This window comes from Periplaneta americana, chromosome 4 (assembly GCF_040183065.1).
Source record: "Periplaneta americana isolate PAMFEO1 chromosome 4, P.americana_PAMFEO1_priV1, whole genome shotgun sequence".
NCBI lineage: Eukaryota > Metazoa > Arthropoda > Insecta > Blattodea > Blattidae > Periplaneta > Periplaneta americana.
The window spans coordinates 24,134,773-24,152,440 of NC_091120.1; the positions used below are offsets into that span (position 1 = coordinate 24,134,773).

The 17,668-nt window shown below is 36.9% G+C and overlaps 1 protein-coding gene across 5 annotated transcripts in view; it reads left to right on the top strand.

Annotated features, from left to right (window-relative positions):
- Nucleotides 1-17,668, top strand: part of cnc (NFE2 like bZIP transcription factor cap-n-collar) — a 406,452-nt gene that overhangs the window by 84,314 nt on the left and 304,470 nt on the right. Inside the window, exon 1 of one of the 5 annotated variants that reach the window (XM_069822993.1) lies at nucleotides 6,468-6,642. The exons of 3 other annotated variants lie outside the window; for them this stretch is intronic. In XM_069822993.1, the coding sequence (XP_069679094.1) occupies nucleotides 6,628-6,642 (15 nt within the window). In that variant the 5' untranslated portion in view covers nucleotides 6,468-6,627. Of the gene's footprint in view, nucleotides 1-6,467; nucleotides 6,643-6,969; nucleotides 7,212-17,668 lie in introns of those variants that run through there. One more of the 5 variants, XM_069822991.1, reaches the window with a different exon arrangement.

A 17,668-nucleotide genomic window follows, 5' to 3' on the forward strand; every position in this document is an offset into this window, starting at 1 on the left:
TTCACAACAGTGGTAACTGTCGTAGTTCGTTTCTCATGAAAAGGGAAGGAACAAAAACGCCTTGTTGCCCTGTTGTGCAATATTTGACATTACCTTATTCGGTTAAGACAACTTTGCTTGATTATTTAATAATAGCCTAATATTCTCTTAGACGATATAGTTAACTGTGTGTGTAATAAAAGAGCTCTTTGATGCAAAGGACATACAGCTTCAGTTGATTCGCTTTACTTCAAATCTATTACCCGCAGCTATTACGCCTCTATATAAGACCTCCGAGGTTGATCATTATTGTCACTTTTCAACGCTGTTTTGATTTGTTAAAATGGATGACAATCTTGTTACCAGAATAAACCTCTTAATGCATATTTTCAATAATAACACCGCACCGGTATTCTTAAATTTTATTATGTGCATGTGTGACATATTGTAAATTACATTTGAGTGACAGCATTCAGACAAGCTTAAATTACATGCTAAATAAGTCGTGAACGTCCCGCGCCGTGGCGTCATGGTCTAAGGCATCCTGCCTGGAATTCACGTTACGGAATGCGCGCTGGTTCGAGTCCTCATGGGGGAAGAAATTTTCTCATGAAATTTCGACAGTGTATGGGACCGGTGCCCACCCAGCATCGTGATGCACTTGGGGAGCTATAATAGGTAGCGAAATCCGGTTGCGAATACCAGCTATAACGGCTGGGGGGATCATCGTGCTAACCACATTATTATTTATTATCTCGGAATAATAATTGACCAACACTTACGTTGGGATAAATATGTTCGTTTTCTTTGCATTAGATTAAGAAAAATTATTCACTATTTTGTTAGCCTACGAAATTTTTTGACTGTCGTACCATACTTAGCGACTGATTTACCTCGAGCTATATTACAATATAATATTATAAGGCGGGGTTGAGCATATTCATATTGATGCCGGTGTTCCTCATGGCTCTGCTTTTTTAATGTTAATAAGACGGGTGATATTCACTTTCGTAATTTTCCTAAGAAAAGTATGAAAGGCATAAATATTTCAATTCAAGATCAATACTTATGTAATGAGGAAACTATTAATTTTTGTTTAATCGTTATATGTCTTGGAAACCCCACTGTATAAATCTCCAACCTTAACAGTATTTATCAAATCAGAATAGAATTTTGAGAATAATAGTTAACTATGACGTGTTACTACCCTTTTTTTTATTATGCACAAGTCAGTTTAGACTTGCATTTAGTATTTACTTTTGGTGTATCTGGAATGACATTTTCATGATTCAGAAACGTATTTCAGATGCGTAGCTGGTGTTGATAGTACAAGTTCTTGCTGGGAATATTTTCTTCATTAAAACCTTCTTTCATTTTATGGTGTCTGTGTGTATGTGTATCCTTAAAGTATTGGAATTAATTCATACTAACCTTTCTAACTTTGATAAAAAAAAATGATTTTCATACTTCCGACACTCGTAACAAAAATATTTTAAATATTTCGATACACCACCATACTGATATTAGTAGAATTTATTTGCTTCCTGGTATAAAGATGTAGAATAGTTTACTAGATGACACCAAAAATACAAATAATATTATTAAATTTAGGAAATGCATTAAAATATATTAATACAACTTTGTACCTACAGTGTTAGGGGACGCACGTGTGGACCTTTGAACTCTTAAATATAGAAATAATAATCTATTGACTTTTAAATTATGTTTTATTAAATGTCTTAAAGTATGTATGTATTTTGACTATATGTGTGCATTTTTAATGCTTTCGGCAATAAAGCTTATCTATTCGTGACTTAGGAATAATGTTTTAACAAGTTCATGACGCAGAAAATTATATGCTAGCGTGGGGATCATAGTGATGCGTTTGTTTTACCAAATAAATGGTCATAACCCTTAACCGTTGGAAATCGGACCCATGACCTTTTTTTTTTTCTTCGTGAACACCCAATAATCGATCATCTTTAATACATTTTCTTATTTCTTTGTTTTTATTTTATACTGTATGAACATTTATGATTCTTTGTAACTTCTAGCAACAGTAATTGTCATTACAGGCATGTAATATTTCTACATCCGATAAGTATTAAATTCTTAACTTAATACAAAAAATAAAATACTTTTAACATTGCGTGATGAGCTAACACGTGTCACTGCAGAAACTTTGTTTAGTGGTTACGATCATAATGGAGTCTTGAAACTTCGTATTGGGTATAAAAATATTGAAATATATTATAATCAATATGAAGGCTTTCTCGTAAGTGGAGTCAGTATATTATGATAAATGCAGGAGCTTCATTGAAATAAAGAGTCGTTAAATTCAGTGTTCTAGTATAAAAATAATTTAGGTATAAACCAATTGTAAAATAATTCATATGGTAGTCATTTTCTCGTCTACCATTAATAGTCTGTCTCTTCTTCTATAGAATGGACGAAATTCAGAAGAAAATCTTGGAAATTATCTTCAATTTTTTTTTTCAAGCTTCCACAATGACCACAAAATAGCACAATCCATTTAGATTTCTGAATTTTCTCAGTGTGCTGAAACAATCTCTGTTGCATTCATAGTAAAACTGAATAAGCCCAGTTTGCATCTGTAGAGGCAAAACCATTATTATTCGCAAAAAAAAAAAAAAAGACCAGATTAACTCAGGAATAACTTGAATTGCTGCTCATTTATTTCACTTGCCATGGTAACTATAGTGAAACAACCGAGTGAGTTGGCTCAGAGACTCGTATTCGAAAGGTCCCGGGTTCAAACTCCGTGGCCGACCAATCTATTGGGGTTTTTCATGGCTTCCCTGAGTCACAAAGGCAAATGCCGGATTGGAAATTTGCAGATCATGATTCATCCACCGCCTCAATCACCAGTGTCATAAAAAATTAATCAAAATCTATAATCAGTCGCATGAACACAAAGCCATATGTAACACACAATAGAAACAGGAACTCAACAAGAGTAACAACGGCCTACTGGTATACATACAGATGTTAAAGTGTGTATAAAATAAAATAAACAAAAAAAAAAAGTGAAGCAATTGAAAGGGAAGTTATGTGAAAATGAAATAATATCACAATCTAGTATATATAGTCACGAAGCTTGAATTATTGAAAGTACTAGGAACAATAGACTGTCCGGTACTATTTCGCATTGTTTGTGTTGAGGCGATAGTAGAGATCCTAGTGGTTAGCAATTATCTATGGATGCACATTCCATAAGTATTGAGCTTCGTGACTGTATATACTAGACTGTGATATTTACTGACTTTTGAATGATCGTATATAATAAATTATATTATAATTAGAACGGTGGATTCCTCGAAATTAGCCTTGAAATCCATATCGAGTATAAAATTGTTGAAATACTGTACTATTATAGTCAATACTGGGGTTTCCTCGAAATTAGATGGTCTCGTGTTGGCGATGAAGGTCGCCCAAGCCAATTCTAATTAACTTCTCTCTTTGGCATGGCACTACGGGAAAGTTTGAAGCACCCAGTTCGCAGTGGATGCAAGTAAATGGGTTCTAAGATGCCATTCGCCAGCGCACAATTTGTAGAAACCGAGTCAGTGACATAACCGAATTGCGAGCCAAATAGTGCCGTGCTAAATAAACTCCAGCAAATGAGCCAAGAGCATCCTGCTCTGCTGTCTGTAGTTGTCCGCTCCACTTGTTAATTAAAATGGCTTCTGTCTAAAATCGGAACCAAAACTCTCACGAAGGTCAGGAATAGTCAAACATTTTTTTAAAGTTAAGACTTCGGTTTTTTGAAGAGTTTTATATCTAGATGATTATCAGTCAATTAATGAAAATCGCTGTACTTTTGGTAGTGCCTGTGACTACGAATGCAGTGGGTCTGGGTTCAAGTCACGACGAAAAATCGACAGGTGTGTAACGTTACTGTGCTGTATATCTTCACGTAGAACTACGTGTGGGTGCCATCACCTGTCGACAGGTGCACAGCTTTACTGTGCTGCGTATATTTACGTAGGACAGCGCATGGAGAAAAAGGGGTGTGCAAGGAGAAGGGGAAAACAAGGATAACAAAGGGGTGTGCAAGGAGAAGGGGAAAACAAGGATAACAAAGGGGTGTGCAAGGAGAAGGGGAAAACAAGGATAACAAAGGGGGTGTAAGGAGAAGGGGAAAACAAGGATAACAAAGGGGGTGTAAGGAGGACAAGAGAACACCAATTGATTATTTAAAATAGGACCTTATGTGTGTGTGTGTGTGTGTGTGTGTGTGTGTGTGTGTGTGTGTGTGTGTGTGTGTGTGTGTGTGTGTGTGTGTGTGTGTGTGTGTGTGTGTGTGTGTGTGTGTGTGTGTGTGTGTGTGTGTGTGTGTGTGTGTGTGTGTGTGTGTGTGTGTGTGTGTGTGTGTGTGTGTGTGTGTGTGTGTGTGTGTGTGTGTGTGTGTGTGTGTGTGTGTGTGTGTGTGTGTGTGTGTGTGTGTGTGTGTGTGTGTGTGTGTGTGTGTGTGTGTGTGTGTGTGTGTGTGTGTGTGTGTGTGTGTGTGTGTGTGTGTGTGTGTGTGTGTGTGTGTGTGTGTGTGTGTGTGTGTGTGTGTGTGTGTGTGTGTGTGTGTGTGTGTGTGTGTGTGTGTGTGTGTGTGTGTGTGTGTGTGTGTGTGTGTGTGTGTGTGTGTGTGTGTGTGTGTGTGTGTGTGTGTGTGTGTGTGTGTGTGTGTGTGTGTGTGTGTGTGTGTGTGTGTGTGTGTGTGTGTGTGTGTGTGTGTGTGTGTGTGTGTGTGTGTGTGTGTGTGTGTGTGTGTGTGTGTGTGTGTGTGTGTGTGTGTGTGTGTGTGTGTGTGTGTGTGTGTGTGTGTGTGTGTGTGTGTGTGTGTGTGTGTGTGTGTGTGTGTGTGTGTGTGTGTGTGTGTGTGTGTGTGTGTGTGTGTGTGTGTGTGTGTGTGTGTGTGTGTGTGTGTGTGTGTGTGTGTGTGTGTGTGTGTGTGTGTGTGTGTGTGTGTGTGTGTGTGTGTGTGTGTGTGTGTGTGTGTGTGTGTGTGTGTGTGTGTGTGTGTGTGTGTGTGTGTGTGTGTGTGTGTGTGTGTGTGTGTGTGTGTGTGTGTGTGTGTGTGTGTGTGTGTGTGTGTGTGTGTGTGTGTGTGTGTGTGTGTGTGTGTGTGTGTGTGTGTGTGTGTGATCAGATAAGAGCGGCTTAAGTACCACAAATGCAATAAAGTTTAGTGACACGAGTAAAAATTCAAGTGATTTGGGAAGTGATTTAACCAGATTAGTGGGAAGGAAGGTCAGTGCCGAGTGTCAATTTTGAATTATCTAAATTAAGTTGTTAGATTTTAGAGGTGGGAATACTGATCAATTTAAATGGGATCGAAAGTTAAATTATAAGAACGTCTACGAAAGGTATATCTGTAATGAATGTAATTGTGACACCGGATACAAAAATTGTGAGGTCCACATTACATGGATGTAAATGTTGACATCATATTATATATATACTTATATGTTAATGTAAGAAAAATAATTAATGGTATGCAATTATTATTTGCAGTATTAAATCCTTATATTTAAATAATAGTAACAGGATAGAACAAGGGTAATACAAAGAGAACAGAACAAGAGAAAGACAAGAAGAGGACAAGGAGAAGGAGGTGATTGCATTTTTATGTGAAGGTAAATTCCCAAGTTATCTCTCTCCTCACTATCTAGTGAGAAGAAAAACGTAATTCTACATCAAAAGGGAACACAAGGAGAACAAGGTGAAAACGAGGAGAACAAGGGGAACACAAGGAGAAGGGGCATGCAAGGAAGACAAAGGTAACAAGGGGAGGATTGCATTTTTATATGATTTTATTTTTTTTTTTTATTTTATTGGGTTATTTTACGACGCTGTATCAACATCTAGGTTATTTAGCGTCTGATGATGATGATGATGATGATGATGTGGAGGAGTAGAGAATATTATGTATAGGAGTAGAAGAGAAAGCTACGTGAAGAATAGAGAATAATGTTGCTACCAGTGTTAGGTAAAAGATTAGTAACTGAAGTATCGCACTCGAAGGAATTTGAAGTGACGGATATACCATTAGTGCAAGCTTTTTCTGAAATAAAAGCAGATTACTGGGTACATGATTACTGAAGCATGTTGAAAGCTAAGACATGCCGGGCTTCATAGCTTCCACCCGTGTGTATTGTAAGTGGGCGGCAATTTCTCTCCCGTTTTCTTCCGCACATGTTTTTCACGCGTGACTCTTCTCTTAGCCGCTGTGTCTACAAAAGAGCGCACTGTTTACTTTAGAAGAACGTTGTGGTTGGCTGGTTTGGATTGTCCGCTGTATTCAAGTTACCACTTGTCCTTCTGGCTAATTCCAAAGTCTATTGCCGACTGTCAAGGCTGAATTTAATTATTATTGACGGGCTTTCCAAGTACGAATACATCTCTAGGCATCTTTCTGGACAGTGAGGTTTAAACACGTCATCATCTACAGAGACCAAAAGAAAAAAAAGAGAGAGAGAGAGAGAGAGAGAAAAAAAAGAAGTGAAAGAGAGAAGAAATCTCGTCTAACGTAATAGAGGGATTCAATGTATCTACTGTAGAACTGTGTGTGGTTTCCGGCAAAAGAAATTGTATTGGGGATTTTTACTTGGATCCCTTTCACGTTCAGCAGTAATGGCTGCCAAAATGGTAAGTTTTACATAGTTGCGTGTAAACTGTTGTGTAATCATGTGAAGTGTACTTGTGTGGTGCTGTGTTTTTTACATCCTCAACGTGCTGGGAATTCGAGATTTTCTTCAATGATCTACAGGAATTTGTGCAAGATAAATGTGAATTTGGCGTACAGTCCCTTTTCTGGCTTGAGCATAGATACGTGCGCTATACCTGTGACTATTACTTGAGTTCGCTGTGATGGTTGTAAACTATCGACTTTAATGTTAAACGCATTGAGACACTTGACGAAAAGATAGCGTCGCGACATTCACCTGGAACGCCGATGTACGCGCTTGCGTTCGCGCATGACTTGTGGAGAAATAATTCGACCTGCGAGGTGATGAAACTTGGTCATCGAGTTCAAAAGGTGAATTACGGGACCGCGTAATGCCGCGTGCCTCCAGCCAATGTCGAAGATGGCTAAGAAATTGGAACTTCCTGACGACGGAGGACGTAACATGGCGTGTGCCGAAGTTGAATCAGGTTGTATGCAGCATGCAGAATTGTCGTCTTCTATCCGTGCCACGTTGTACGGCTGTGGTCAGGTAGTATGTCTGCTTTGCAAATGTCGTGTAGCTTGTAAAATGTAGCAATTTTTGGTATATTCATAAAAAAAAATCACTGAGGAAAAAACTCCGCATAAGCATTCAGTGCGATTAACAGTAATCCTTTAATTTCTTCATGCCAATCATAATCACATAGGAACATCATTAAGAATATTAATTCGTGCTGAACTTGGGCAACCAGATTCACTAATTGGAGATGATCAAATTTATAATGTAATTGTTACTGCCCATGCCTTCATCATAATTTTCATTATGGTAATACCAATTATAATTGGGGGATTTGGTAATTGATTAGTACCATTAATATTAGGAGCTCCAGATATAGCTTTTCCACGAATATAAGATTTGCACTTAGTGCGTCATGTCTAGGGTTCGTTTATTCTTTGGAAAAAATATACGGGACACTTTCAGTTTGAATAAACCAATCAAATTTTATTGCTTTCCTTATTTACGAACTTCAGCAAGGGAAAAGAAATTACATTAATAATTATTTGATATAGAAATCTTAAAATTATCTTTAAACAATACTAAATTATTGATCTTTCCCTGTGATATACTTCTCAGTTGAATGTAATTTCTCAAGAACTAAAGAGTGATTATGTTGTACCAACTTATGAAATTCCACACAGTTCTTATTGAAAAAACATCTTAACAATGAGCAAAGCTTTCACAGTTTCTACAGATAACCTATTCTTTTCGTTTGTCCACAAGGAGTTTATCCGGAAAAACAGTCTTTCAATAATAGCATATATAGTTCTTATAACGTCCGCTAGTGGCACTGTTATCGCAACATGACAGTATTGCCAATTGCTGAGACATTCTTATGAACGAAAGCTATCGATTTCTTGGCAATTACAAGTTGAATAAAAGAAATGTTAAACAGAAATCCATAAAATAGGGACATTTCTGCACCCCGAATTAATTTATTGGGACACAACCTCATAATTAGGGCTCGGATTTTTAGGTTCTAAAAATCGGGAAAATATTTTTTTTGTGTGTACTGAAAATCGGGAAAATATATAACAAAAAAAGGAAAAATATTTAATTATGTTTGAATTATTTTATGTGAATATCAACAATATGCAGTAGGCCTATTCATCAATATAAATTATGCTGTCTCGCCAACTGCTGAAGAATTACAGTACACAATGAGATTCATCCTCAAGTTGTTCATCACAAATGACTGGCGATTATCACGGAACACTGCCTTGTACTGGGAAAAAGAACGCCCTGATCATTGAGAAACAACATGCACTCCCTAAAAACATGTTTATGATTGGAAACGAAAACAGAGGCAGCTGATGTTCATGAAATCATAATTACTTCCTGAATCAACGTTATGATAACTTACAAGGCACTCCTAAATGACATATGTGTTGGTTACAGAACAATTTTTTTAGTGGTGATAGGTCATCGCTTGTGGTGAGAGAGCAGACTGCAGGTCCACAGATAGGCAATTGCGAGAAAGTTGCCAGCTGTCAATTCTAAGCAACTACACTGAACATTCGGGTAATGATTAATCTAAAAATGGGGCTTTTGTCGAAAACTATTTGATGAAAACTTAATTTTTATGTGTTTTATGTGAATATTTGAAAATACGTATTTACATTAAAAAAATTCAAAATATGTTTTTGTGTAAAATAAATAAAAAATATGTGCTCAGGTGACTTTGTCCGAACACAATTACGAGTCTCTGTTACAATGCGAATAAAATAATTTACCTAAGAATCCTAGCCCTGCTCATGGACTAATAAGGGACGATCCCGTACAATACGGGACATATACGAAAGTTAGACATATCGTATGCAAGAGGTAAATGGTAAGTTATTCCGTTACAGACCCTGAGGTCAAGGTTGGGACTTTACGCGTAAAAAAAAGTTATTTTACAGTAAAATACGCGTAAATAATGCGTAATTAACGTAATAAATGTAAAATACGTAAAAGAAACCTCCAAGAACTTTTATTTTTACTCTCTCTTTGTTCAGTTTGTGATGAAAGTTTACAGTTTGAATTGCCAACAAATCTAGCTTATAACTCGAGGATACCAAATAATGTTAAAAAAATTGAGACCTTAAAATTTTCTAGTACATACCGAATGAAGTGAAAGGTTTCTACACAGAACTGTACACATGGCCTACGACCAACAAAGATGGTAATGACAGTGGAAGCGAAGATTGAAAAAAGTAACCCACACCTGTGGAGTAACGGTTAGCGCTTCTGGCCGCGAAACCAGGTGGCCCGGGTTCGATTTCTGGTCGGGGCAAGTTACCTGGTTGAGGTTTTCCCAATATGAGCAAATGCTGGGTAACTTTCGGTGCTGGATCTCGGACTCATTCCACCGGAATTATCACCTTCATCTCAGACGCTAAATAACCTAAGATGTTGATAAAGCGTCGTAAAATAACCTACTGAAATTTAAAAAAAAAATTGAAAAAATAGGTTTATCAGTGTTCTGACATACAAAAAGTATATTCAGCTATGATTCCAACTCTTTGATTATTAATCATTTACCATATAAAATTTGGAGAATGATTACAGTACATTTAATGAATTATTATGTTCAAATCATAATGATTACCTTAAACTGTTATACTATAAAAAGGCCTTTATCACTAAAATCGTTTATTTTTAAAACCCCACTAGTGACAAAAACAAAACTTTCGGGAAATCAATAAAAACCATTTAGTTTAATTAATTTTATTTTAATTGCCAAATGTATTTAAGAAGCGATATTAGTTGCTGTTACGTTTATTCACTATTAGTTGCGTTTTATAATATATTGTGCAGGCTATTACAGAAGATGATAAGGTAAGAAAAATTAATTTTGCCGTGGATATGTTGCATAGAATAGAGGAAGATAATTTCTTGCAAAGAGTGCTGTTTTCTGACGAAGCGACATTCCCTTTGTCGGGACGCGTAAATCGTCACAATATTCAGATATGGGGATCTGAGCCTCCTCGTATAGTGAGGGAACATGGGAGGTCGCCAGATTTAACACCACTAGATTTCTTTATGTGGAGTTACGTAAAGGACACGTCTATAGAATACCCGTAGCGTAGGTTTTACGTGTAAGAATAAGCGATGTCATTTCTACGATCATACCAGTTATGTTTCAAAAAACTTGGAAGGAAATTGAATTTCGATTAGACGTTGCACGGGCAACCGGAGACGCATAGGACTATGTAGAATGTGTAGCAAACCTTCCAACATCTGTTAATCTCACAAAGCAAACAGAATAAAAATATGTTCATTGGTTTGAAATTTATTGCTGTGTATTCTTGTTACATTATTTTATGTACACAGTGTACTTCAGAAACATTGGTATGTGTTTCAATATGCGATTGAAATTCCAAAATTCCTATAAACGCACTCACATTGAAGACCTATCCTTTTCTTCTGTCTACAGCCTTATTTTTAGTAATAATTTTAGGAAGAATATATTTTGGACCCTAATCAATTGTAAGAAATGTCTTCATTTATAAATGAAATAAATGTATTTATAACGTATATCATTAAAGTTCTTCGAAATTATTTTGCTTACCAACCTTTCCATGTAGTTAAAAGTAGAAAGAATAACAGACTTGCTTAACATTTGAATCCCATCCAGGAATTCACAGCTGTGATATTCTTTTGATGTTGAACAGCTTCCTTCGAAGTGAACGCTGCTACTACTCTTCAAGTGGTTGACTAATCCAAAAGACCGCGAAGGACACAAATGTTCATATCTGGAAAAGCAGCACGTTTCCGTGACCATCAGCTCCACTTTAGAAACGAACCTGTTCTATGGCACTCGATGATTCACAATACGAGTTACACCAACTTTTGGCCTTGCTCCCAGATGCAGTAATTCATCCTACAAATAACAGCATATGTAGGCCTATATCTTTATCTCTAATGAAAGTACAACGGTATGCATGCATTTTTAATTGATTACGCAAGTTTATTGAATAAAAGATCCATTTATTCGTAAGCTACATCTGATACAGCTTCAAAAGTTGAAATGTAAGCCTATACAGAATGTTTCATAATTATAGGTACAAACTACAGGGGTGACTAGAGGGCAGTGAAACAAGACAAAAAGTCGTAATAACTATAGGTCGGGAAACAAACTGTTTCAGTGATATGTCATCACTGTGGCCACCAGCTGAGTACATTTCTTACCTTTTGGACTTTATGATCGTCCGTACCTCCATTTTTTGCAATATAAGCTACGTTACCTTTTGGATGATTTGCCTCTTTGGGAAAGGCAACTGCTGTGATACATGCATGATAGAGCACCGACTCACTTTCAATTGAACATTCGAGAGTTCTTACGGACAAAGTTTCACAACAGGGGTATAGGCTGTGACTTACTGTCGGTGACTCAGGAGAAGACGAGAGCGGACTGAGGAGGAAGGGATGTGAACAGATTACGTACGACAACACGTCCAATATTTGTACTGCAGTAAGCGGAAACATTAGGTCTCCTGTTCAACTTCGTTTTAATTTCCATACGCATTGTTACTCATGTTTCCTGCACGAGTAATAACCTGGCTACTGGGATGCTTATCTGAGCGATGTTTATAATAATCAACAGCGATAGTCAAGAAGGTCACGTTCTTTCCGCTCGTCTTCTCCTGAGTAACGGACAATAACAATACCAATACCATGGCCTCCCAGGTCCCCCGACTTCAATCCCCTACCCTTTATGTATTTCAGCCCTGTTGATAATGTCAACGAACTCGGAAACACATTATCAATTGTCAACGCATTAGAAATATGCCAGGGATATTCAAACATGTACGGTTATCGATAAAGAAACGTGCTGATGTCTGACTTATCATGAACGGTGGTCGTATTATTATTTTTTAAGAGAGCAACGTAAATTCGCTGGTACCACTCAGACACAAAAAATGATTGGCTGCCATACGCTAAGTCCCCTTCGGAAGACTTCGGTTGATTCCTTGAGAGCTTAGGTTTACACGTGAAGGAATTTCTTATGTACGACTACGCTCTGTTTTTCCTTTGTGTTGATTGTTTGTTACTTTTTTCTGTCTGTTTATAGGTCAAGTGTTATGAATAATCTACAACGAAGATATTATATTCAAGGAGTAAATTAGGTGCAAGAAAAACATCCTTTCCCTAATCGTGTGAACCAGGCGCTGCACAAAGTGATGTAGACAAATTCACGCTACAAGAAATCGGTAATTTTTGTGTCTAAGGCTATCATTCAAACGTGCAAAAAAAAAAAAAACAAAAAAAAAAAAAACAAATGAGTGGCTGTAACTTGTACGGAAATATCCATGATCGCCTTACAAATAAATCACTTCTTGCTCGAAAATTTACAACCATTCTGTAATTACGCTAAAATTAAATGATCACCATTGGTTAAAGAAGCAGCGGAAAGTGATTTTATCTGCTATGATCACATGAAAGAGGTAATTTTATCGAGATGGTATTCGATGATCAATTCGCTGTCCTTCACCAAATAGTGTTTTGGCACTGATGTTGTCATTGTTATGAAAATACCAGCAAATCTGGATAAAGAATCTATGGATGAAATCCCTCCTGGTCCCCCCCCCCCCACTCACAATCCCACGCGCCCAGTTTTGCGCAAGATATTCTTCATTGACGCGTAATAGTATACATTTCATACCGAAACGTAATGTACAGTAGGATGTTATGTCCATTAGTCCGGAAAATGGTGGTTGAAGTACAGTATGTTTTGAATCCTGATAACGCCGTGACATTCCCCTTGTATTCCTCTGAAATTCCCAGACCGCAAGTTTCCTCAGTACAAGAATTGGCTGCAAATTAAAAGCCATTCAGAATGTATTTATTTCTGTTTTGTATATTGATGTTATGATGTATGCAGTGTGTGTGTGTGCGCGTGTGTGTTTCGAGACGTCTAAACAGCTCTTTGCATATTGGTCACTCTATAAAAACGTGCCTTTTCTTGAACTTAAGGATTATATTTCTTATATTAAATTGTAAACTGAAATTTGGTATACAAATTATGAGATAAAGCTAATTCAAACATAAGTTTTTGATTTTCAAACTATGCCACGAACTTTCCCTGTATCATCCATTTTAAAAATATAACAAATTCCCGCCATAGGGCAAAAGTGCTCATGCAAGAGTTGCAGAAGTGTAAACAGAAGTCCTTTTTGTTTTCCTTAATCTTGTTCTTGTCCCGCGCCGTGGCGTAGTGGTCTAAGGAATCCTGCCTAGGACTTGCGTTACGGAATACGCGCTGGTTCGAGTCTTCATGAAATTTTGGCCAGTGTATGGGACCGGTGCCCACTCAGCATCGTGATGCACTTGGGGATCTATGATAGATGGCGAAATCCGGTTGCGAAAGCTAGCTGTAACAGCTGTGGGATCATCGTGCTGATCACAAGATACCTCCATTCTGGTTGGATGATCGTCCACCTCTGCTTAGGCATGTGGGCGTGAAGCCAGCAGCCGGCTGATCGGTCTAGGCCTCTCACGCACTGTAGCGCCACGGATTATTATTATTATTATTATTATTATTATTATTATTATTATTATTATTATTATTATTATTATTATTATTATTATTATTATTATTATTATTATTATTGGAGAAAAATAGTGTGGTTGGCAACATTATTAGATCTGTTTCTTCAGGATTGTTAAGACTGTCCTAATCTCTATGGGGGGTATTCATAGACATTCGCGGGCTTCCGGTGGGTGATCAGCGAACTAACGTTTTTCGTATTCATAAACCAGTGTTAGCGATATGATATGAATCCTATACAAGTAACCAGTCGATTGCCGGGGCTAGTTTATCACGCTCGTAGCGCGGACTAGCGAAATTTCTATGAATAGCACCCTATGTATCCACCGTTCTCAACTCAGATAGGTCAATAACATTGAAAATCTCGTATTAACTTATTGATTCTTTTCATAGACATTTGATTAACTTTCATAATCTAACCTCAAAATAAGCATGAGATACAAGACAATATTTGACAGTTTGTATCCTCCGCAGATCCTCTGATATTGTTACACAGTTGGGGACGGAGGATGCAAAAATGTTTTTGTTTAAACTATGGTAGGTCCTACATAGTAGTTTAATATATCTGCTATCTTGGAATATCTCTTCTTAATTAGGTACTACCAGTAACATTCTTTTATTCACACTTTAGGATTATTTATACACATAGTTAATGCTCTACCTAATCACTGAAACTCGTGCTCTTTTTAATTAGTCTACAATTTCGGCTTATGTTTTGGGTATATTAAATGAGTTAAAAGCCTACATTTAAAATACCGTCGGCCTGGATAGTGTAGTCAGTATAGCGCTGGCCTTCTGTGCTAGAGGTTGCGGGTTCAATCCTGGCCCAGGTCGTGTGTTTAAATGCGACAGGCTCATGTCAGTAGATTCATTGGCATGTAAAAGAACTCCTTCGGGTCAAAATTCCGACACACCGGCGACGCTGATTTAACTTCTGCAGTTGCGAGCGTCGTTAAATAAACTATAATTTTAATTTTTAAAATGCCGGTAACAGTAAATTTATTTTTGAAATATAAAATCATTTAGTCTTTGCTAATTTTACCAAATTATCTCTGTTTTCACTAATGCAAGTACCCTATAGTCTACAATACTGAATGCTATATAATAGGCCTACTGATTTGCATAATTCAAAATAATGGGAAGGAAATTGAAGTGTAATGAGAGTGTGAGAGAGGAAATGAGAAGATACAGAGAAAAAATTAAGGAAGCTCCACAAAAACATACAGCAATGAAAAGAAGTCCGTACCTCTGAATAAGAAAGTTTCAGGCAAAATTTATGCGTAATCTCGCACACATAAAAATTTGGAAGGTAACACAATGGATGGTTCAGCCACGTGGGTTCCCCTCCCCTTTTCTTCACTTGTAATCATTACCATTGTTAAGACATAACTGAGTTATGTTAACCTGGTACTGCAAGGAATTATGTTCTTGAGATGAGGGACCTTTTAGAGCGAAGTTAATTGAAGGGGCCAAGCGCCATTTATTAAAAACGGAGAAAGCAAGGGTCAAAGTTAAGTGAATATCATAGTTTAATGAAGATTGACATATCATTTAGTTTTAATGTGTGTACTTTATATTATTTGCTGAGTTATATATTTCCGTTGAATTATGGTAATAACTTTATTTTAACCCTTGTTTTCTACGGTTTTAGTAAATGGCGCTTGGCCCACTATGGTTCTGAACCCTTCAATTACCCTCGATGGTAGTATAACAGAGGTGGATGATGGCGAGCAGAGTTAAATTTATACATAAACGAGAAATTTCGGGTAAATTTTGCATGGGTATATCTCATTCAGCGACATCGTTCCTTCAGCTTTATTTCGGGTTCTGAACCTGAGATCCACGAACCCAGTGACAACTGCGAGAACTGCTTCATCACCGAGGATGACTTCTTCCTATTGTAATCCATGTTATTTTCGCACAACTATAGACTTTTAAAATGTGTTATTAGTTTATGTAACATAAAATAATCTCGCGCGTTATGTAGAGATAATTATTCTAGCGTTGAATGATGAAACAGGATAATTTAGTAATGAAATAATTTAAAATTAGCACAATGAAATAATGAAAGCTATCACTGTGATTCAACGATTGAATTACGAAATTGAAAACTGTCAAGTAAATGACATATTCGAGTGAAATGTACTGAATGTGTGTAGGTGGATGTTCTTGAACTGTGTTAGGGTTCATAAGTACTGATTAGATTCTGTGATAAGATTATTTGCTACAATTTGTGTAATTTTATTAAAATATTATTGACTTAAAAACATAAAGTTACTTAGTCATACGTTAAAAAGTGTTAAAATTTTAAAAAAGGTATATACTTTCGACAGACGGCCCGTTTCGACGTTATGTCACGTCTTCTTCAGTGTCTCCTGAATTGCAGAATTCAAGATCACCAGTAGTTCAGGAGACACTGAAGAAGACATGACATAACGTCGAAACGGGCCGTCTGTCGAAGGTATAGGCTATAACTTTTTTTTTTTTTTAATTTTAACACTTTTTAACGTATGACTAAGTAACTTTATGTTTTTAACAAACAAAGTGTTAACGTCAACTTTAATCAATGATTATTGACTTGTTTGAATCATGCCTTGTTAGAATAAATATCTTGCAAGCTAAAGATGACCTATGTGCAAGGGAAGGTATTTATGGAGTTTAATTTTATCATTTGTGTTTTTTTAAAATTGGTGTCTGCATTGTTGGAGATTGATTTGTACTCTTGGCGGAGATTACTGGAAATTTTGGGAAATACAATTAGGCCTATTTTGGAATTGGAGTATTAACCCAGTATGAATATTACTTTCCAAATAATTAACATTAAAGGTTCGTTGGAATCTGGTAAAGGTGCGGTATGGCCAATAGACAATATTTGTTGGATAAAGAGTGTATTTAACACACATTCATTAAAAACGAAAGAAACTTGCAGCCCTCAAATTAAACTTTCAAATTATTAGTGAAATGTTGAATTCTCCGTCTTTTGAGTTCACTAATGTAATCCGAACACCTGTAGTACCATGTAATGTAGCCTACTTGGATATATCATCATCATCATATCCCTCACGTATTAGACCCTACAGGATCTGTTACGGTCTCATGCCAGCGCTTTCGTGGTCTTCCCAATTTCCTCTTGGTACATAAGTAAGAATCTGTTTAGGCCATCTAGTGCGATCCATCCTTTCGACATGTTTTTTCCACTGAAGTCGATATTGTTGAACAAAATTAACTATAGGATCCATTTTGAGTTCCTGCAATATGTCCACATTTTTACGGTGTTCCAGCAAAGAGCATCCCGCTGCTCGTCTCATGAACCTCATTTGCGCTGTCGTCAGCCTTTGCTCCTCAGCTTTTCTGATTGTCCATGCCTCGCTACCGTAAGTGAGGACCGGTCGAACTAGTGTTTTATATACCTTTAGCCTTGTATGTTTCTGAACTTGGGAGGATTTGAAGACGGCGTTGATGACGCCAGTGATTTTTTATAAATTTTGATATTTTGTTTGACATATCTTCATCAGTGATGTAAGAGAGGTTATAACCTAAATAGTTAAATGAATTAACACGTTCAATTAAAGTATTATTATCATGGTCTTACTTGGAATTGGGTTCTCTCCCGAAAATGCCATGACTTTTGTTTTCTCTTTTGAGATTTCCATATTGAAATCAGAGGCGATTATTTGCAAATTATAAATGGCTCTTTGTAAAGCATCCTCTGTTTTAGCGATAATAACCTGATCGTCGGAAAACATTAGTGTATCGAGAACTGTGTTTCGATTAATTTGAATTCCAGCATGATGACTTTGCCTCCAAATGTATAAAATATGGTTCATATATATAATAAACAAAAGAGGGGAAAGACCGCACCCTTGTCTAACACCTTGGTTGACGGAAGTCCAGCTAGTAGTTCCGCGTTCAGTTC